General features: G+C 43.8%; 1 protein-coding gene across 3 annotated transcripts in view; it reads left to right on the top strand.

Moving 5' to 3' along the window:
* DGKI (diacylglycerol kinase iota) overlaps positions 1–22,620 on the top strand; it is a 450,160-nt gene that overhangs the window by 171,290 nt on the left and 256,250 nt on the right. For all 3 annotated transcript variants that reach the window (XM_047097249.1, XM_047097250.1, XM_047097248.1), the window contains exons 4-5: positions 17,375–17,449; positions 18,827–18,883. In XM_047097249.1, coding sequence (XP_046953205.1) covers positions 17,375–17,449; positions 18,827–18,883 — 132 coding nt within the window. The remainder of the gene's footprint in view (positions 1–17,374; positions 17,450–18,826; positions 18,884–22,620) is intronic.

Genomic DNA, 22,620 nt, shown 5'->3' with positions numbered 1-22,620 from the left:
GGACAGATGGGGGCTGTGTGTGTCCATGTGCTCTGAACGGAAACTCAGAGTGCATGTTATAAATGCCTGTGTGCTTATGAAGCATGGCCATATAATATATCATCTCAAGCAAGACAGTTTTCAGAGGGAGAGGCTGCTGGTAGGTATAGTGCTGTGACATTAAGCACAAACCAGAGCTGCATCGGGGACACTGAGACAGTCATCCTAACTTAGAGGGACGTTACAAAAGTCTATTGAAAACCAAGGCGAACCTGCACATCCAGGACTTCCTGCTGCCATGTGGACTGATACTTGGGGCCCCTATTGAAGGGGATTGAAAGCAAGGCTGTGACATCACAGGACACGAAGATATTTGTAGGAGAGTTTGCTCCAAAGTCTTGGGGCTGAACCAGATGACCTTTAAAATCCTTCCTCTTCTGCATTTCTCTGGTGGCAACATTTAATACGGTAGAATGTCTGTGAGCAGAAATGTAATGGGATTAAAGTTGTTCCTAAATCAGAGACAGTCCCCAAATTAGTACCTGTTTCTTTTTCTGGTCTAGAGAGGAGAATGGGATGCACCAGTAATGACATTGGAGCAGAAGGGTCACCGTTTCCCAACGTGATTATGGGGAGGAAAACTGAAATAAAATTCCAACTAGGACCACTCTCATTTGGTGCTGTTTATTGGGGTGGAGATTACTTCATTTATTCTGTAAGTGTTCACGGGCTGAGTGCCCTGTGCCACAAAGTGCAGACAGTGTTGACAATGACGGTGAATTGTAAGTGACAGTTTGGTAGGTGCACTCTGTGGAAACCCTTCTCAGCCTTTCTTGATAGTATATGCAAAGATGTTGAGCCACATGTTTGCTCCTAAAGAAATTCTTGCCTCCATTAATAATCAGTCGGGCACATACCAGTGCACACGTATCTTTACGCTGAAATGACACTTGTCTATGTCTCTGTATTGATGCACACGACAACCATGGCCGTTGTCCGCAGCCTGCCTTGAGACGTGTAGACAGAGGTAGGCCACCTGGAAAGTGGGAAGGAAGTGGGTTTTGTGAGACTGACCTGGGTTTGAAAGCCTGCCGTTTGTGTACTGAGTGAGCTTTGGACAAATTGCACCCATTTCCTCACTTAAAGTACTGTCGTTAAGATCAGCCTCAGTGATTCTTATTTCTGGATGAGCATGGTGAACTTAGAACACTTTACTTTTCCATTTTATTTTTTAGAGTGGTTGGCCCCAGCCCAGATCTGCCACATCAGGGTCTCTGTTGAGTGGCACCAGGTATGAACATGTTAAAAAAATAAATAAAAAGACCCAGAACTCTACAGATGGACTCTCTGCTGTCACACATAGGTACAGAGGACACTGTTCTACTTCACAAAGAGTGTCAGGACCCAACCAAGCGGACTGGTCTCAGGGCCTGGAGCATAGTGGCTGTTACGGGTTGAATTGTGTACCCCAGAAAGATGCTGAGGCCCTAAGCCCCAGTCCCTCAGGATATGACATTATTGGGAAATAGGGTTGTTTCAGATATGATCAGTTAAGATGAGGTCACATTGGAGTGGGGGTGGGCCTTACTCGAATATGTCAAGTGGACTTCTAGGAAGAGGAAGACACATATGTACACAGGGAAGGAGGCAGAGACTGGAGCGATGGAGCTGTAACCCAGGGACCGCCAAGGACCACAGGCTGTCATCAGAAGCTGGGAGAGAGGCACGGGACAGATTCTCCCTCAGAGCCCTGGGAACAGTATCAACCCTGTGGATACCTTGATATCAGACGTCGAGTCCCCAGAACCGTGAGCAAATACATTTCTGTTGTTTTAAGCTACCCACTTTGTGGTACTTTGTTAGGGCAGCCCCGTGAGACCAGTGCAGTCGCGTCCTGTTAGGTCAGTGATCTCATCTCGGCCACATGGCTACCTCCACGAGGCTCACAGATGCACAAACACCCAGAGGTATCTTTGAAAATGCCTTGATTGAGGATTTCGTTGAGACATTTGTGGCTTTCTGTATAAGTGAGCAGACAGGCAGGGAGGCGCCCGCAGCTGAGAAGTGTGAGGAAAGGAGTAGCTAGATGGTTAGGTGAGTGAGAATGTGTAGGTTGGGTGAGAGAAAAAAGGAACCGTCAGACTTCAGAGTGCTGTTACCAGATATCTTTTCTATTTCTAAACATGCTTATGTCACCTTGTTTGTGTGGGTAGGCTGGTGGATACTGTTTTCCTTTTGTTATTGTTTTGTTCATGTGTTTTGCTTTCATCTTTTCCTTGCGGGTAAGGTTTGGCAAATCTGGCCAACCCCACCTGACCTCTTACTTCTGTGATGTCTTCCAATACTGCTTGCGGCTTAACAAATCTAGTTTTATTGAGTAAATGAATGAATTGCATGAGGGAGGCCATGTGATATGGGGGTGGGCAGTCTGGAGAGTGAGAAACCATGTAGATCCAGAGGCCAAGAGATCTGGATAAAAATCCTGGCTCTGCCTGGCTTCTCTGAGCCTCAGGTCCTTCCGTAAAATAGTGATGATTGTGTCTGCCTCTCGGAATTGGTAGAAGGATTAAATTAGTTGACAAGCATTAACGTCCTTTCTTCTTTTATCCTGTTCCTAACTTCCAGTTCAGTGTCATTAAGCTGAATGAGCTAATTAGTACTTTGGTTGGACTTTACTTTCAACAAGACCTTATGTTTGGGATTCTTCTGCTAACCCCACTGCTGACACTTAAACTTTTACCCATCATTTTACTGCTGTGTGTAATATCCATCGTCTACTAGGTCATGGGTGGGACCAAGTGAGTGCGGCCAATTGAAGTAACCCGTTCTGGAAAGCATCTTGTAGGCTGTATCGTTTTACTGGTGGGTCAGAAGCCTCATTGCTCTATCACAGCCTCTGCTCACAAGGAGGCTGGCCACATCATCACTGGATCCTTGGGAGAGACTTGTAAGAGTACAAGGGCAGTAGCTCTCTCTGCCCTATTTGAAGAAAACTTTTAGCTTTCCGTTGTTTAAAAGAAAAAACAAGATGCAGAACCTGGTCACACGTTGTTTGTTTCACGTCTGGAGTACGGACGCCCTGGACAGCAGCCTGTGCGGATGCTGCTTCGTGTGTATCTCTGTGCTGTGGGCGGACAGGCAAGTCAGTGCCCCGCACACGTTGCTGGGGACTTTGTGCCCATCGGTGCGTGCGGGTCTGGCAGGTGTGTACCACAGAGCGCCCACATTGGACTCGAGCCTCAGGACTGGCTGCTTGCTGATCCCTCGCATGCCAGTTGTCCAGCATGGCAGATTGATGGGCCGCACCCCAGATGGCGACTTGGCTGAGTGGGGTGTGGGCTGTCAGAGGGAACGATGAGTGTGGCAGTAAAGCCCCAGAGGCTAAGCCAGCTTGCTGTTGTTTGGGTGCCAGCCTTGAAGACGCCATCTCCAGGGAGCTGCCAAAGCTGTGCTCTGCCAGAGGTCTCTCCCACCGTTAGGATATTGAGGAGCTAACGAACCAAGATGACTCAGGGAGAGCAGAGCCATCAACGGAAATTGGCGTAGACAGATTCTCTGCTCCTGACCCCCTCGCCAGCGGATGTGAGTGGAGGAAGGGGCTGGGGTGTTCCCGTGGGTGCAAGTGATGGTGCTCCGTATGTGTCTGGCCAGACGGTTGGGCATTTGCGTGAGATCATCCAAGGGCACACTTAGAACTGTGTCTCACGCGTGGCAGGGCCTCGGTAAATGTTAGCCATTGCTACTTGACAGCTATTGTTGTCGTTGTGAGTGTCCTTATTTGGTGCAGAGTGCTGTCCACACACTTGTGGGGAATTTAATACCGATCCTGCCCACTTCGTGCCGCAGAGCTGGCGATGGGTCACGGAGCCCAGGGATCTTGAGGATTCTGTACTCCTAGGTGACCTTGGGTCAACAGTATCGTTGGCTTTTTGCACAGTATACTTTAAAAAAAAGTCGTGTTCTGGAGACCACTAACAATACGGGGTATTGTTCATTAAAGCGGTGTTATGACCAAATAAGTTTAGAAAACACTGAACACCTTTAATGTGCAAATATGTGTAATGAAGCTGTAAGAAAGACATAAGGTATGCAGCATTTCCTAGTTTTTTCCTCGGGGAAGGGATGCTTGTTGAATCTACTATTAGTCCCACAGAACATCTATTGGCATCTTGTGGGATCTCAGTATTCAGTGGAAAACTGTTTGAGAAATGCTCACATAATGTCATTTTCCTAGGCTTTGTCAAGTCAATAACAGGAAGAGGCAGTTTCCTCCCACCTAAAGGTAAAGGAATGTCAGAGAGGCTTAATCACCACCCAGAGTTTCATACCTTTTCTTTGTCTTTGTGCAATTATGTTGCCTTTATACTAAACTTTCATTGAGCCAAGCTGTGTGTGTGTGTGTGTGTGTGTGTGCGCGCACGTGTATTTTATTCTTAGAGTTTGAGCCTCTGAGAATAATTGTCTTCTCTTCTGCAATGATAATTTTAGATTGAGGCTATGTTTGTATGTGGGTATATGTTTGTGTGGAGAGGTTTTGTTGTTACTAAATATTGGCACAGTCCTGTTACTTAATGAAAATAATTTGTATCTGATTGAACATAGGGTTTACATCTCACCTAGGCAATGCCCAGGTATATAGAAATGTTTTCCCTTTTTCCAGTGTTCCCTAGTGTAGAGATCTAGAACAATAGAATTTAACCAACATTCTCGCTGCTTCAAGGCCCCAGTCTTGGCTGAAGCATTATTTGCATTAGCAGTTACCCAGAACTACTGCTGACCCCTACGTGGACATTGAGTCTGTTTGTTAGAATTTTAATGTTGTTTCTGGTTCCTCCCTCACACATGAGGCAGATAGAGATTTTAGAGGGTAATTCCCTAAGAACATGAGGAAATGGAAAAACCTGCTTTGATGCCTTCATTTGAGGAGGCGTGTGGGCTTTGGAATCAAAAGGTGGCTTGGCTTTGAATCCAGGCTCTGGGATTTTCTAATTGTGTGATGTGATCATCGTTTTAACTTCTTGTAGCTTCAGTTTCGCATCTTCAAAGTGTGGGCAATTCCTGCATCTTACTGTTGCTGTGAAACTTAAATGAGATAATGTATAGACAGCAATTAACAGCTTGGCAAGTCACAAACACATACCAAAAAGCAGCCCCTGCAATGGATGTTTCTCCTTCAGGGAGAAGTGACTGCAATGGATTGTCAGAAACTGATCCCCAAAAGGCAATGCCAGAGTACAGACCTTGGAGCACCTTATAACCAGCACCCCTCGCTCAGTGAATAAAAGAGAGGATGGGTCTCACAGAGTGAAACAACTAGCCCAGCTCACAGGCTGTCCCTCAACTCTGTGGCCCTTCTCCATTCTCTTGATCTTCTATAGCACACATCACTTTCTGTTATTAAAAAAAAAATTGCTCGCCTGCTTACCTGTGTCTCCACCACTAGAACATAAGTTCCATTTAGTTCAGGGACTGTGCCTGTGTTGTACTGTCCTAGATCCTCAGCATTGAGCACAGTGAATGCAGTGAGGAGTTATCCTGCCATTTTTCATGGAATGAATGAATGAATGAGTTCAGGGATGTGATTGTTGAGAGAGACACACATACACACATGGACACCTGTCACCAGATCAAACTCTGCCATGTATTTAAGTATCATTATACTTAGCATCCAGGATGTTTCAATTCGTGCCTTACTTTTCAGGCTCTTCACAGGGAGGCTCAACATTCACTGCTAGTAGGCTCTTGTGGGGTTTTAAGCCCTGGCCTAGCCAGTGTCATGCCTATTGTGGCCCATCTTATTTGATTCTCATGGAGGATAGAGACTGCTGTTTACCATTCTTGGCACAGGGGGTCATGGAATTGTCTGTAGTCCGTCACTATGGGCTCTTCCGAGAATGGATCACCTGAAGCAATCATGTCAATTATGTCTATTTTCATCAGTAAGGAAACTTTTCACTAGTAAGGAAAGTGAGGGGGAAGTAGTAAGTTGTAATAGAAAGAGATAGCTTTGAGTCAGAAAGACTTGGGTTTCACTCCTAGCTAATTTATCTTGGGCGAGTTGCTCAATCTCCTAGGATCTCAGCTCCTTGGCTGTAAAATGGGTGAAGTACCTGCATTGTATGGCTGAAATGAGCTGTATTTACAGTATACATAATATGGATATCATACTAGCAGCCATACTGGTAAATACTGTCTGTGGTAGTGATGTCCTCACTGAAAAATGGTATGGGTGGGTGTGTGTATGTGAGTGGAAATCATACTGCAGACTGGGGATGTAGCTAGCGTTGAGTGTACCGCGACTGAAACGGTGGTCTTCTTGGCTGGACTTGGGAAGACTTTCTCTTAATTATGTCACCAAGAGCTTGGGATGTAGGAAATGGCAACGAAGGAACGGCTCATTTACCACAGCTTGATACGGCTTCTTAAGTGAGTAGAGTATTCCATATTAAAGCAAATGTATCTAAATTATTTTTTAGAAACCTCAAGCTGTGAACTATAAATAACAAATTCCTTGATTTCTACAAAGTAAACTGATAATGAGGACATGTTAGGATGCATGCTGCGGGTTAGGGAGTGTATATGGTGCCATCACACCAGCAAGGACCGAAAGGCAAGCCTTGATGTTTTCTAGTTTATAGTGAGCCTCAGTTCTCTACACACTTGATATACTACCTTAGCATTAGAGCCATTAAGATAACGTAGGTACACCGTTTCCTGTTAATTTGTCTTCATTATGACTTTTGTAGTATATCCAGCCCATTTTTATATCTGTCTGCTTGAAATTCATAAATGTACATCTCTTTGGCTATGTAGGCCTCTAGTTGCATGAATACTTATTAGTGTCTGTGTACTTATAATCCTATTTATGTACATTTTTTTGCACATATAGTTAACACTTCAGGTAATCTATAAGATACATGGAAACTTTGACCTGAGATCACTTGAAAAGAGTATAAAAATTCAACAGGTCACAAAATCGTCTGGAAAGAACCAAAGATAGGAAGATGGCACCCAATAAAGTTAAAGCCATTGACTGGCCGCGGTCATATAAGCAGGACCTTCTTGCATCTAAGCGGAGAAGCATAGAGAAAATGAATGGGACAGAAAGATACAAGAGAGAAGACAAGCAGGCAGAAGGGGAAAAAAGAAGGAAAAACAAGAGCTGAGGGCAACAAAGCACAGAGAAAGTAAAATAACAACCAAGAGTAAGAAACAGAATTAGGATTTTCAAAGAGTTCTTCCAGGTCATTAGGCTGAAATCCTTTTGTTTTTTTAATGTTTATTTAGAGAGAGGGTGAGCATGTACACAAGGGAGGGGTGGAGAGAGGGAGAGGGAGAGAGAGAAGAGAGAGAATGAATCCCAATCAGGCTTCATGCTGACAGCGCAGAGCCCAATGCAGGGCTTAATCCCACCAACTGTGAGATCATGACCTGATCCAAAATCAAGAGTTGGTGCTCAACGGACGGAGCCACCCAGGCACCCCTGAAATCCCTTTTTAATGCATCAGGATCATGAAAGAGGTGGCAGAAAGAATGCCTAAGCAGCGTAGCCGTCTCGTGCCCGTCACCGGACGCACACACTCAGTATCCCACAGTCCGGTGGTCTCCCAGAGCTGCGCGGTATTGGCATCTTTCCATCAGACTTGTGCACATTTCTCAGACCACACATTATGGTTTCCATAAGTGACAGCTGCAACATATATTTGTGTCATCTCTCAATAACTACACCTGAATTTTACACAGACTTATAAAAGATAGTAGTGGTGTGCACCAGTTAAACTCAATTGAGTCACAACATGTAGACTCCACCTAAGATTTTCATGTAGCTTTCTGTTGCAACCAATCAGTACCTATCACTTTTTTTTTTTCATTAGAGAACAATGCCTTGAAATCACGAACGTAAGCCACTCGTAGAAGAACTTGGTACAGATTTTATTGTAAGTGTGAACTACTGAGATTCAGCCAAGTGTCTTCCCCTCTACTCCAACATTTAAAATGAATCTTGTGCCATTCTGACCACAGTTTTTACCAGTCTTAAGATAATGTTCAAAAAATGATGAGGTACCACTCTGTATAACCAACCATCAACTTGAGCTTTGAATTAACACGAGTTCTGGCAATTTGGTTTTTACCAAATGGTTTCTCCGGTGAGCCCCGATTGCCTGTTTCACAGGAGGAGGAGGAGAGGTTTTTGTAAGATGTTTCTGTTCTCCTCTTCAGGCTTGCAAAGTCTGTCCCCTTCCTTTAGTTTTCTGCTCTAAGATTTGGGCTTGCTTTCTCTTCAAATGAAAAATGGACACCAACTGTTGAGGAAATAGAGAACCTTTATTTGTGTAGAAACAGTCCTGAGAAGGCACTTTTCTCCTTTATGTGTCTCCAGGGAAGCTGTGGAATCAACACGTCTGTGCCTTAGCTCAGGTGGCTACTGTTTACCCTCTAGATTTACAGGCATATCCAAGCTTCCTCGGGGGACGGTGTCTCTAGAAACGTGAACACTTCATGTACACATTGCTTCACATAAACGTGTTCTTTAGAACACAACAAAATATGCTGTTCGAAAAGCATATTGAGTTTTATTGCAGGACGTTAGAGGCATCTCCACCGTAACAGAGTATGAGATTGTAGGATGTGTAGTCAGCCGGTACTCACAAGCAGCAGGCTGGCCAACATGTGGGTGTGAAGCCATCCTGGGCTGTCAATTACGCTATTCGGACGCCTAAGGCCCACGTAGAAGACATGCGTGTTAAGCTCAATGGAAGTCTGTGTGTGACCGGAGAGGGGTCTGCTTTATCACTTGATCACTCGTGTGCCTCAGCCTTCCGTATTATTGGTGTCACTCTCACTCAGGCTCTAATTGCCTAATATATGAGTTATCGCTGCAGACTCTGATTACTTATTCTCTTTCAGAGAAAGCGTGTGTCTTGACCATGATTTGCAAGATCCCGTATGATCTGGCCTTCTGGTATTGTCTGGCCTCATCTCTACCTAGTTTTCTCCAACCACACTGGCCCCTTTGTCACTTTTTAAACATCCCAGGGCCCTCATGCCTCTGGGCTTTGCACTTGCTGTTGACCCCTTTGCCCGGAATGCTTTCCTCCCCAGATACCTGTATGACAAACCCGTACACTTCCTTCTGGCATTTCGCAGAATGTATCTGCTTGTTGAGACCTTTCCTGGCCAAATTCCCTCTACTCTTGGTATCTCTCCTATTCCTTATTCTCTCTTTAATTTTTCTCTTTAGCACTTATTTCCATCAACATAATATATATATATTTATGTATCATTTTATTGTCTGTCTCTACTAGGACTCAGTAATCTCCATGAGATTAAAACAATTTTTGTTAGTATTTTGTTCACTGCTGTATCCCCAGTGCTTGGTACCTACTAGGTGCTTGGCATTTACTGATTGACCCTGTTAATAAATTACTTCTCTCATTTCCTTTTGCCTTCCTTCTGCTTTCGGGTAGTGCTACCTAATGCGACCAGATTAAATGATGATTTTTGGCCACTTTCGTCTCAACAACTCTGTCCGTATTCCATTGCCCATTAGATTAAAATTTGTGTTTCTCAGCCTAGATTTAAGAACTTCAGCAGTCTTTTCCTGGCTCACCCTTCTAGCCTGATCTGCATCACCTAACCGGGACTTCTATTTGGGAAGACTGGCCTACTTGCTGGCCCCAATTTTGTCTGGCATGTTTCCTCCCCACCCCCACAACCATTACCCAAGTACAGATTCCAGTTTAACTAGCCTGTAGATACAGGTAGAATAACGTGAGCAGCAGTAACACAGACACTCTGTTCTCTACCCACTAAGACCTCAGTCTTCTGCACAGTAACCTTCCCATCCAGGGTCCCCAGGGCTCCCAGAAGGTGTCTCATTTGCGACCCAAAAAGTAGTGCAGCTGTAATCACCACGAAGCCTCTGTGCTGTTTTCCCTCTTTGTGCAGAGGTCTCCTGTTCCTCAAACACCTGTAAGGTAGCTCATTTTTTCTTTTGGGGTTGCCTGCTGTGAGAATGCCTGCGTCCTGGTGGACATTTTGTCTCACAATCCCAAGGCCACCAGTTCTCCAGACTGGGGCTGGGGCAGGGGCTTGAAAGGGAGAACGCCCTTCACTGCAAATCCTTCCTCTTTCCTCCCTCCCTTCCTTCTGGAATGTCTACTGGGCTCCTACAGTGTTCAACAGGGCCTCTTGGGGATAGTTCTTTGCCATTTTTCTGACAGTCCCTCATGACACAGCTCCTCTGGCCTGTTCACACAGCCAGCGGCCCCACTGCTCACCTCTGTGCATGCCCTACTCACCTGACCTCCACCTGGGCACACACAGAAGCCTCCACACTCCAGCTTCCGACCTGGCACCCAAGAACTCATGCCAGTAGACACTTGTGAGCCCAGTGACTCTGTACCCCAACAGACATGCCCAAGCCAGTCTCCGTTCCTTTGGGAGACGTCACTGTGCGCTACATAATGAGATTTTGGCTTGCTCTCTTTTGGGGTGTCCTTGATTTTTGAAACGTTTATCTTTTAAGGCCCAATTCAAGAATTTGCTTTTCTGTCAGGTCCTTTTTACTGACTCAGCCTCTGAGAGCTTATCCTCCTCTAAGTGATGACTTTCACTGTCTGAGCTGCTCATTTAGCATTTAGCTATGTGTGGCCTTCTCCGTTAATGACTGTTTTTTTTGGTTTTCTTTTTTTTCCGAGTCCTTCCTATCTCCTCAAGTGGCTTGCCAGCTTTTCCTAGGAAAGATAGAAGCTCCTCCCTCTTTACTTCCTGTACTGCATGTAGCATTGTCTTACCTTCGTAGGCATGGTTAAAATTGTTTGTTGACTAAACACGTTCATAAATATCCTTTAGAAAAGTCAGGGGTTAGCATTGTTTCGGCCGCATGGAAAACTCATTTATGTAGGGCATCTCAGACCATCGTGACTCCAGAGGGCAAGCATATGCAGGTTTAGGTGTACTTGAGCGTAGCATGAGTATTTTTGTGCACCCATTTACATGAGTCCTCGACCCAGCCTCTTGTTGTTCCTGCACCTTTTCTTTCAGATATTCTGGGGTACATCTGGCATTTAGAAATCTAAGGTGTCAACGGTGAAAAGCAGCTATCTCAGAGAGATTCAGCTCTCACCGAGACCTTGTCTGCCCAGAGGACACAGGGCACAGACACACCGGACCTTGGCAAATGAAGGTCTTGACCTTCCAACATGGGCCAACAGTCCTCATGCTGAGGGCTGGCCCCTTTAACACAAAGCGAGGTCTCTTTGCGGTAGATCCTATGCGGCAGCTTTGAGAGTACCTTTGAGCCACAAGCTCCTCGAGATGTCTGGCGTTTTTGCTCCTTGGCCCGGGATTTTTGAAATCTTGTCCTAGACTTACTTGATGTAATGAGGAACCACAATAGGGGTGCACTGGGACTTCAGCTGAGCCGCCCTCCTGATTTGTCCGAAATGTCCTGTGTTCTGTTGGAGGAAAAGAGGAGCCAGCGTGAGTGACCATGGAGGCTGTGCTTGGCTCTGAAATCGTATTAATGGAACTTCCAGATAATGTCATTCTTCATTTTTCCTAATACCAATTTACAGATTGCATCCCAGGCTCTCCAGAGAAGCAGAACCTGCCAAGTATGCTTGTCATTTCTTCTAATTAGGTTTTTAAATAAATCAAAGAATCTTGTTTTCATTTACCTTGGATTATACAGCGACAGTGTTCTTGTTCCTGTGCCCATAGAGGCATTCCCCACTGAAAGGACACCGAATTCCTGACACTCCAGAAGCTGAGGAGCCCCTTCCCTCCTCTCTCCTGAGCACTCCGTTCTCCCACCCCTGGAGAGGAAATGGCCTTACCCCAGCCCTGTTGCCTCTCCTGTTTCCCCCTCCCACCAAAGTGCCGCATAGATTGAGCTCTGTGGCTGAAAGGGAGCAAGAAGGAAGGATACAATTCTTCTTGCCTTACTTGCTCTTTCCCCTTTTCCTGATCTCCAGCCCTTCCACGTATCTATTCCTTTTGGCATGATTCTTTGGCTCTGGGATAAGCAAAGGAGCTAAGTAATCACGGAGAAGAAGAGAGCTGGCCAGAGCCTGAGGCTAAGCCCATTCCCCCAGCCCCAGCCCCCCATCTTTTTCTGGCTCTGTGCCCCATCCGGGTCCTTTCCCCAGAGTGCCTTCTCTGCCCCTTTCCCTGCTCCCAGCATGATTGGGTCTCTGCCTGGAGGAACCCTTCCCTGTCCATTCATCCTTTTGTCACTGTGGCCTCATTGTTAGAGGTGGAGCTCCAGAGAGCGGTGATTCCTTGCGTTGGGTCTGTCTGGGAACCCTGTCTGGAGAGAGGTGCTCCGAGCCTGAACTTTGGCCCGCAGCGGTTCTGGTCTCTAAGCTTTCCTGAAACAGGGAGACCAAGACAGGGTTGCCATGCCAGCTTTGAGGTATTTCCTCCCACTTCTCCGCTCCTGATCTGGTCCGCACCTGTGGATTTGCGTGGGGGTGACAGCAGGGGGTGTATCCTTAAGAACACAGCAGGAGAGATAAGGTCAGCAGGCAGGTAAATTTGGTCCATCTTCAGGGAGAAACAGGTTTGGTGTATGTCTTGTTGGGAAGGGGCACAGCCGGCCTTGTACCTGCTTCTTGGGGTCAAAGTTCAGACTGTTAGGGGTAATAATTCAATTGCCTTGGGCACTAAGAAGCCCCAGCCCTTTTACAAACCAGAGGCCTGTACAGCTGGGTCTCCTTTCCCTTCCCTCCCCTTCGCTCCTCCCTCTTCCCTCCCTCTTGTCTCTTTTCTTTCTATCAAACCTCGTTCACTATCACCAGATATTCATTGCTGCCTAGAGAAAATCACATCTCTGGCTCAGAGGAAGAAACTATAGCTTTCTTGGTGGTGCATATGAATCAGGGACTTAGGACCAAAGGTGGTAGGTGGGTGGGATGGTGTTAGATCTTGAACTCCTCCACCACTGCTTGCCTCGGATCCTTCTGTCCCAGGCCCAGCTCCCGTGGTCTCAGGCTGAGATAACGTTACTTCTGTGCTTGATAGGAGCTGAAGTTGGGGAAAGGGCTGTCACTGCTTTGAATGCCAGAGTGCTTGCAGCATGGGGAAACATGGAGGGCCAAGTCAGAACTTAGAGTATTGTTTTACAGTCACTATTAGTCTGCTAGTTGGATTGTGTCCACTGTCGGGAAGTACAGCCTATCCTTGTGTTAGTGTTATTTAAATAGATGTTGGTCATGATGTGATAAGATACTATCTGTATTATATCCTCTATTGTCTTAATTTTCATAGATGTTATGTGCGTGTACATACACACACACACACACACACACACACACACAATTTACAACCTAATGGATTTCCTTTGGATGCTAACATTGAAGTAACTTTACGTGATATTTAAAACATTGGCCTTTAAATTCATTGAAGAGAGTGAAGTTTTAAAATTTTTAAATTTCAATTTGCAAACATGTGTGGAATGACTTAACGACTTTTTAAAAGTTTGTTTATTTTGAGACCAGAAAGAGAGAGAGGGAGAGAGCGTGCATGCATGTGCAAGAGTGAGGCAGGGGAAAAGACAGAGGGAGAGAGAGAGAATCCCAAGCATGCTCCCCCGTGGCAGCACAGAGCCCGACAGGGGCCTTGATCCCACCATCTGTGACATCATGGCCTGAGTGGAAATTAAGAGTCAGACACTCAGCCAGCCAAGCCCCCCAGGTGCCCCTTAATGACTTTTTTTTTTTTTTTTTTTTTTTTACTTAACACTTTTCATAGTGAATGAAACATTAGTTTAAATAACTGATTAAGAGATTTTGGGCTTTTTTTTTTTAAAGGAAAAGTAAATACAGTCTAGATTCTGACATTTTGACTTTGTATTTAGTTTACATCCTCAAATAAAAACTAACATAACCAAGCACAAAAATTATTTCTTTTCTGAGCAATTTCTGCCCAGAAGCTTATTATCCACCTACTTTGAATAACTTTGACCCATTGAAACACATAAACCAAGAAGTCAGCAGTTAAAATCTGATTCACTGAAACAATTTTTATTAGTTGAGGGACTAAAATCCATGTATATTTTATTACTATGGGAAAAGACCTTAGGCCTTCACCCAGAATTTACTTAATTTTGCTCATGATTATAAACCTTAATTACCTGATTCCTCAGATTATAAACTATTTAGAAACTGTCATTTAAGAAATTAAGGACAACAAAAGATAAGCACAATGACACTGAAGGGATCTCTAGTTTGTTAGAAAAATAACCGTTTTTTGTAGTAAAATGCATCATGTTGATTCAAGGAACAACAGATGTCAGTGAGGGTGCAGAGAGAGAGGATCTCTTTGGCATTGTTGGTGGGAATGCAAGCTGGTGCAGCCACTCTGGAAGACAGTGTGGAGGTTCCTCAAAAAACTAAAAATAGAACTACCCTACGACCCAGCAGTTGCACTACTAGGCGTTTATCCAAGGGATACAAGTGTGCTGTTTCGAAGGGACACATGCACCCCCATGTTTATAGCAGCACTATCAACAATAGCCGAAGTATGGAAAGAGCCCAAATGTCCATTGACAGATGGCTGGATAAAGAAGATATGGTTTATATATACAGTGGAGTATTACTCGGCAATCAAAAAGAACAAAATCTTGCCGTTTGCAACAACACGGATGGAACTAGAGGGTGTTACACTAAGCGAAATTAGTCAGAGAAAGACAAATATCATATGACTTCACTCATGTGGAATTTAAGATACAAAACAGATGAACATAAGGGAAGGGAAGCAAAAATGCTATAAAAACAAGGAGGGGGACAAAACATAAGAGACTCAAAACACAGAGAACGTTATTATTGCACTATATATATGCTAACTAACTTGAATATAAATTAAAAAAATAAGTAATTTAAAAAAATGCATCGTGTTGTAGTGTTTATGAAGAAAAATTCAGATTATGGTCTGTATATTCTGGCTCTAAAGGCATGAGAGTATGTATTTTCTGATGGTCTTTTAAAACTCAATATCATTTAAATAAAGTTGGTTTTATAACTGAAGCACTTGACTTCATACGTTATCATCTGGAGAACATGCCATACTGAATTGTTCATATGAATGATGTTGGTATATTTACATGTTATCCCAGAAAGCTGAGAGAGGACATGTCTTAACCTTGTGGTTGTCAAACTCTTACTATTAGCCCACCTCCCTTTTTCAAAAGAGATTATGATTTAGAATCCTGATATGGAAAACGAGGAAAGGAAGAGGTATTCTGGTTTCACAGAGTATGCACGGGTCCCTCCGCCTGCTTGGTGCTCTTGCTCCAATCCTCAGTGACCTCTGAGGAGCCTCTTAGAGTCCCTGGAGCCCTACAGGCGCAAAGCCAGATCGGAGCAGGGGTTATTGGTCAGGAAGGAGGCTTTTCAGGCATCCTTAAATCATACCCATCAGTGATCACCTGCCATGAGTGGAATGGCTGTGTTTGTCTGCAGCGTGATCTCCCACGGGGTTGGTGGATAGTGTGTAGACTGGAATTCACTCCAGTTTCCTTAGCATCACTGCGATACTGAGGAGCGGCAGGACTCAGGTGCCCCATGCACTTTCTGCAGGTGGTGCTGCATCAGTGATCTGTACCAGGAGATCTGAAGGAAAGAGGAGAGCAGCACAAATTTGCTTGCGGGAAATCTGCTTGTGAAAATTTGCAAACTAGAATTTTCTTATTGTTGCCTTGAGTGCTGCTGCTGCTTCCACTACTGTCACTTCCTCACCCCCCTCCCACACCCCTCCCCCCTCCCCCCTCTCCCTCCTCTCTTTTTAGTAGTAGAGCGGAGACACTTTCCAGTAGTGTAACTAGATGCCTGGCCCTCCCTTATCTTTTGCTCTTTGAAAATTCAGTGGATTGTCCAACTGACTTCATGTTCCAGAACGTGTTCTCTCCCCAGGCAGAGGAGAGCCGTCTGCAGGCAGGGTCCCTAACCCCACGCCGGCAGGGTGAGACCGCAGGTTGGGTTGCCCCAGTCCCGCACGGTTCTAGGCGCTTTGTGGGAGTCAGACACCAGCGTGCATATCCCGCGCGGAGCGAGTGGAAGCATCCAGGAGGCAGGAGGCTCTAGTTGCGTTCCCGATAACTGTCCCTTCCGGGGAGGGGGGGGGGGCTTGCAGTCCCTTCTAGTCTTCTTTGGCAATCGTAATACTTCAAGTTTTGGCTCAAAAGTGATTATCTCAGCAAGGGAAGCCACACATCAGAAGAGGGCAGTTTGCCAACAATCTATACTAGCACCTTTCCCAAGAAAGGCAAGGCCTTTCACACTCGAATGCTTTGATTCACTATTTTACAGATTAGCTTTGTTATAATAAGCTGCTTTCAGTGCTCAAAGCCCACAGTTATTCCTGCAGACCTACCTTCTAGCCTGTGCTTTGCAGGGAGGCCTGAGCATTCCCAGCTAGGATTTCCGTGGAGCTGGCAGTGTTAAGATTCCACCTGTTCCTCTTTGACCCTGCTGCTCGTTTTGTATTGTTCGAGAAAAGATACACCTCAGAAAGTGTATTTATTGTTCATTGAAACTGGCAGTGCCTGTCAGAGAAGCCAAACTGTGTGATGCTCACAGTCTTGTGAGCTCAGAGCTAGACTCCCCGGTGGTGCTGTGTCCTAATTACGAGACCTTGGGCACATCACTTACTGCGCTACAGCTTTGTCATCTGTAAAATGGGAGTAAAAATGCTACCTATTTCGTAGGGTTGTGGAGATTGAATGAGTTACAATTAGTAAAGTGCTTCTAAGAGTGCCTGACTCATAACGAGTACTACATTCATGTTAGCTACCGCTGCTGGTATTGTTACTACTTATTGCTATTGTCAGGCGTGAGAGTTAGGTTCTCCTCTTAGTTTCCCCAAGATGTGGGTGAAGACCCAAGTAGCTTAGTGTAGATTTGTGGCTGGGATAGAAGCCTGAAGCTGTTGGCCTCTTGAAATGTCAACTCTTGGCAGTCGGGAAAGAGTGCCTGTTTTGAACTTAGACCTCATTCTGGGTGTTGGTCCTGCTGCTTAACTACCAGAGTAAAAATGTAAAAAAACAAAAACAAAAACCAGAGGATACTAATGCCTGCGGTTGTTAGGTTGTAAAACTTAGAAATGACAGAATAAAGAGCCTGGTTCATATTATATGCTCTACTAGTTCTATATAGCAGCTATTATATTTGTTATATTCTGGAGAGGAAATCTAGGATGCCCTGAGTCATGGAGATATGGAGGTAGTAGGTAGGTCAAGAAGGACTGGTGAAGTTTGCCCTATTATCGAATGCTTAAGATGACGTTTTAAATTTGCTTACGTTTGCTTTGTTTATGTATACTCTCTTTACTACCAGGGAACTCTTCAGAACAGACTGTTAATATTTCTTCTTGTATTTTGAATTGAATGTTGTAGAAATCGGCCCTCAGGAGGAAGTGTGCGGTCTGTAAAATCGTCGTCCACACCGCCTGCATTGAACAGCTAGAAAAGGTGAGACACCGCCACCTGCTGTAGTGTTGGCTACACTGCAAGTATTTGGACTTCAAAGACCAGGTGTCCTTTCTTATTTCCACCTTTTTCAAGAGAGTGCCCTTTAAAAAAACTGGAAGACCAACATTATTACTGGATTAGTAACAGAAAAGCAGTGCTTAAGGTTAATTTGCTCGATTGCTTCCCAAAGGAAAACTTGGTATCATTCTATGTTGCCTCTTGGGAGGAGGAATGGTAAGGTTAGAGAGAAAAGACTAGCACACACTAATTTTCTTTACAATGACAGACATCGTTACTCACCCATTGGATATTCCACAAGATTTTTTTTTTAAGAAAAAAATCCATAAGCTCTTTAAAATGATCATTTAGATTCGCCTGATGTTCGTGAGTTTCTTTTTCCTAAAGTGGCTGCAAGGAAGACAACCAGGCCAGAAGCCAGCTCTCCTTCCTTTCTTGGGGTGGTGTTCTGCTTGCACAGCATGAATGTGTGGGTGGGCCGGAGGTGACATCCCCATGGTGTCTTGCCTCTAGAAGAAGTAGATTCTGTAGAGTCCATTGAGCGGTCGTTTGTGGGAACGGGAAGGCTCCAGTCATGAGCCAAACGCTGTCCTCTTTCGTGCCTCTCCTTTATTGCCATGTGTGGGTCTCTGTGTTACCTATGTTCTTGAGCTGCCATGTGTAAACGTGTTGAAATATTGTAGTCCCCTGAGACATGCATTATTTCACAAACATATTACCAGTTGTTGCCAACTGGTATTTTGTGGGGACGAGTATTAACATTTTTTTTTCTCTCTGTCTCTTTATCTATCTATAGTTTGTTGGGTTTTTTGTTGTTGTTGTTGTTGTTTGTTTGTTGCTGTCCCAACCCCATTTACTTATCTTGTCTTTCATTTCTGTATTCCCTTCACTTTATCAAGTAGCTAAAGAAGATGTCCATGTTTCCAGGAGGCCTGCCCACCTAAAAGAAAGGCAGGACTGCAGACTTAAAAATTTGTGCATGTGAAATCATCATCATCATATTAAAAATTTCTCAAGTTTATGTTGCCCTACTTTTAAAATCTGCAGCATAGCTGCATGATTTCAGCTGCCTTGTATGTTTTTTTCTTACTCTTTATCTCTTTTCCTCAAGTTTACAGTGTAAGAGCACTATTGTTTAAAGATCTGTTGCTTTCATCAGTGAGAATGAAGAGACGTGGACTGGAGATATAGGATCACTTGGGACCCCTATAGATTATCTGGGGTGATGATTTCAAGTGTTAAACTGTGGGGCTTTTGTTTTGTAGTCTCACTATGTGTATCATTGTTGATTTGTTCAAGTAAATCAGTCTAGTCTGATGCTTATCCCTAATATAATGCACTTTTCTTTTTAAATGACAGATTAATTTCAGATGTAAACCAACATTTCGAGAAGGGGGCTCAAGATCGCCAAGAGAAGTGAGTGTTTCAGAACTCAACTTCATATACCACCTTTTGTTTCCCATTGATTCACTGGATTAACAGATATTCGCCTGGATTCAGAACCAAAGTCTAGCTCTGTCCATTCCACATCGGTTTCTTATTAACACATCCATAAATACCACCAGTAAAATCTCCCAGTCTCCTCGGCACGTGTACATTGCCCTATAGTATTTTCATGAAATGCACTGGGGATGAAGGTTTTAATGAGCAGGTAGGAGGCAGTGGTAGAACTGAAGAGGTAAGAAATACATGGCATTTTATTGTGCTGTGGTCCATTTCCATTTCATTTTTTTCCAATTTTGAGTGGGTAGAAGCTATTCAGGGGGGCAGCATAGTTACTGAGTATTCCCATGAACACTGAAGCCAAACTGGTTTCCGTACCAGTCTTGATGCTGTATGATTTGAGGTATCTCACCTAATCTTTCTGAATTGCAATGTTTTCATCTGATAAGGGAGTAAGTGGGTAGGTAGACAGGTAGAGAGATCCATGGAAGGACTAGATTCAGTGCTCAGTCCTTGACTTCACGGCCCAGTAGTGAAGACAAAGAGGTAAATGGGAAATCATAAGGAAGAGCAATTGCCCTGTTAGTCGTAAGCAGAGGGGAGGATAGGAGAAGAGCTGCGTTTAGACCTAATTTGTCTGTTTAGTTCTTCTTCGAAGAGACTGAGTACATGTTGAAAAGTTAGAGAAGGTAAGACAGTTAGTAGAGGTTCTCAGCCCTCCTGTGTTATCCTGGATAATTTATCTCCTGGCCCCAAACTGCACTCTCCAATTGGCAAAACAAAAGGCTGCAGTGAGCCCATCCTCCTTGGAACAGAGTTGAGCTTTCCAGGTGTTACCACTGTATATGGTGCTTTCAATAAGAGAAAGTGGAGGAAATGCCATTTTTGTAAAATATACCTCCTCCATTTCACTTACCTTCCTGGTGAGATTATTTTCAGTTCTAAATATAGGTTTGTCCTCTTGGAAACCTTCCCAGCTGGTGTACTCCTCAAACTAGCTCTGTGCACTGATGAATGGGTGACAGAGGTTAAGACACCAGAGGAAGGGCTTCCTGGAAGAGGTAGGAAGTAAACTGAGACCCAGAGGAGTTATCTTAAGTGAAGGTGTGGTTAGAGGGAGGGTAAGTAGGAGGCGAGTGACAGCCTCCTAGACAGAAAGAGCACATGCTCACAAGCACAAGAGTGAGAAAGCATAACAAGTAAGATGTGAAATTCAAGAGATAAGCAGGAGGTAGGCCGTGAAGGTCCTTGTAAGCCACATTACAAGTTGAGTGTTTTATCATCATGGTAATTTGCGGGAGGGCGGGACATTAAACTATTTTAAGCAGAATATATTATTTTGGCTGCAGTGTGGAAGGAATACCATATAGTTCCAGAGCAGCCATATTGAAGTCATGGAGAGAATTTAAGGGGCTGTTCTGGTGGTGATCTGAACTATGAGTAATCCTGAGGGTGAAGAAAATTAGTGGATAGGAACTTGAAGGAAATAAAGTTGACAGGATGTAATAATTGGTTGGATTAAGGACACAAAGAGGAGTCCAGAGTAAACCAGCCTTCTGTCCTAGAAAACCGATGAAATGTTGGAAAATGAGTTGACCTGAGAATGGGTTGGGGAGTTGATGAGTTTAGTTGTAGGATTTCCAAGTGTGTGGTGTCCTTGAGGCCCCAGCTGGAGATGCCCAGTAGACAGCTGAGTGGGTATGTGTGTTTGGAGCTTAAGAAGGAGATTGGGTTAGAGGTAAGACATTTGTGAATCGTCAGCATGCAGTAAGTAAAATTGTGAGAATAGATGAATGTGTAGAAAAGGAAAAGAAGCTGTGTGAGTACAGACTGTGAGTATGGAGAGAGTCCCTGACATCTTATTGACAAATAATGAAAAAGACAGTGTGAAAAAAGACATCTCATTGTTACTAATACAGGAAGATTAGGAGAAAACATGAAACGGAGTACGTTGGGAGTGGAGGTTGTGGAGAGAGGAAGAATAATTGTCCCTGTCCCTTGTCCTCTCCCACTGTGTTTGGCCATTGTACAGCAATAGGAAGGGTATGGGTCATACATAAGGTGAGGAGAGTGCAAGAAAAATGATAGGCTTGTGGGTACCCTTAATGCCACCCAAGTGCACTATAGCATTGGCCAGAAGATAACTCAGTAAGTAACTCTAATGAAGGAGAAGATTCCTTTAGGACAGTAGATGGAATAGTTTTGTGTTTTTAACAAGAACTTAGTGAATTTCCAATCAGGGGATCCATATGTCCAGTCTTAGCTTCCCCGTCCTTTAATTTCTCTCTTTCTCTAAATAGATAGTGGTAATTGTTGTGCACCATTTTGTACTGCAAGAGGTTATATATTGTTTTAGTTTTTAATAGTGGTATCATTTCTCTTCTGTGAAGCCAGACCCTCCTCCATAAGTGCTTTGAACACCTTTTGTCTTTGTAGCAAGGGCTTGATATATTTTTCATTCCTAAATTTTTACCTCTTTCACCCCTCCTCTAGATTATTTCTATCACCGCGAACATGCTCTGACATCTCCCATCTTAAAATAAATGAATGAAAATATTCCTTAACCACCAACTGTGTCTTAGCTGCTGTTCGATTCTCATTTTTGCATTCACTGCTAGACTTCCAGAAAGTGTTGTCTATATAATTGTTTTGATTATATCACCTCCTAGTCATTTTAACCTGTTCTGATCTGGTTTCCACTCTATCTATTCACTGAAATTGCTTTTTTCAACATCTCTTACGTACCAAATCCATTAGATATTTTTCCATTCTCTTCTTATTTAATCTTTCAGATATATTCAAATTATTCACGTTCAAATATATTTCAAATATTTTCAAATCCCCTTCTCAAAATTCTCTCCTGCCTTGACCTCTTTCCTAATTTCTTCTTATTTCATTGGATAGTCCTCCCCACTCTCTTTCATTATTCAATCCCCCTGATTTCTGTGTATTTCTCTGGGCTTGGTATTTGGTCATGTATTCTCTCAGCCCACTCTTGTTGAGAGAACTCATCCAATTTCATGGCTTTGAAAATGATGTCTGAGCTGACAACTCCTAGTGTAGCAGTTCCAGTCCACACTTCTTGGAGTTCTGTTTGGCATGTCCATTGAATGTATCACAGTCACCTCAAATATAACACATTAAAACCAAACTATTTATTAACATCACCATAAAAACTTTTTTTTTCAATTTTTTTTACACCTCAGAAAATGAGATGGCTATTGATCCAGCTCCTCGGTCAAAAAGACTGGGGGATCATTGATTCCTTCTCTCATATATTCCACACATCTAATTCTCTTGCCAGCCCTATCAATTTTATTTATAAAACAGATTTCAAACCATCTACTTATCTTCGTTTCTGTTTTTAGCACCCTAGACTAGGACACCATGATCTCTCTTGACTACTACATTAGCTTCTTCATGATTCCTTGATTTTCCCCTTCAATCCATCCGAATTTGAGAGAGTGATTTTTAAAATGGAAATCAGATCCTGTAATTGTTCCACTGGTTTTCACAGCAGTTAGAATAAAGCCCAATTCTTTATGAAAAGGCCTGTGTAGTCTTCCTCAAGCACACCTCTTCAAACCCATCCAGCTGCCATGTGGACTTTCTTTTAGTTCTTGAGGCATGGACCAAGGTATTCCCCACAGATATTTATGTATTTCACTATTGTACTAGAAGTCTCTTTATGGCTAACCATTTCTTAGAGT

Source organism: Lynx rufus, unplaced genomic scaffold, assembly GCF_022079265.1.
Source record: "Lynx rufus isolate CCGP_SWC_20201006 ecotype Redwood Valley unplaced genomic scaffold, mLynRuf1.p SCAF_4, whole genome shotgun sequence".
NCBI lineage: Eukaryota > Metazoa > Chordata > Mammalia > Carnivora > Felidae > Lynx > Lynx rufus.
This window is presented reverse-complemented; position numbering and strand designations above follow the sequence as displayed.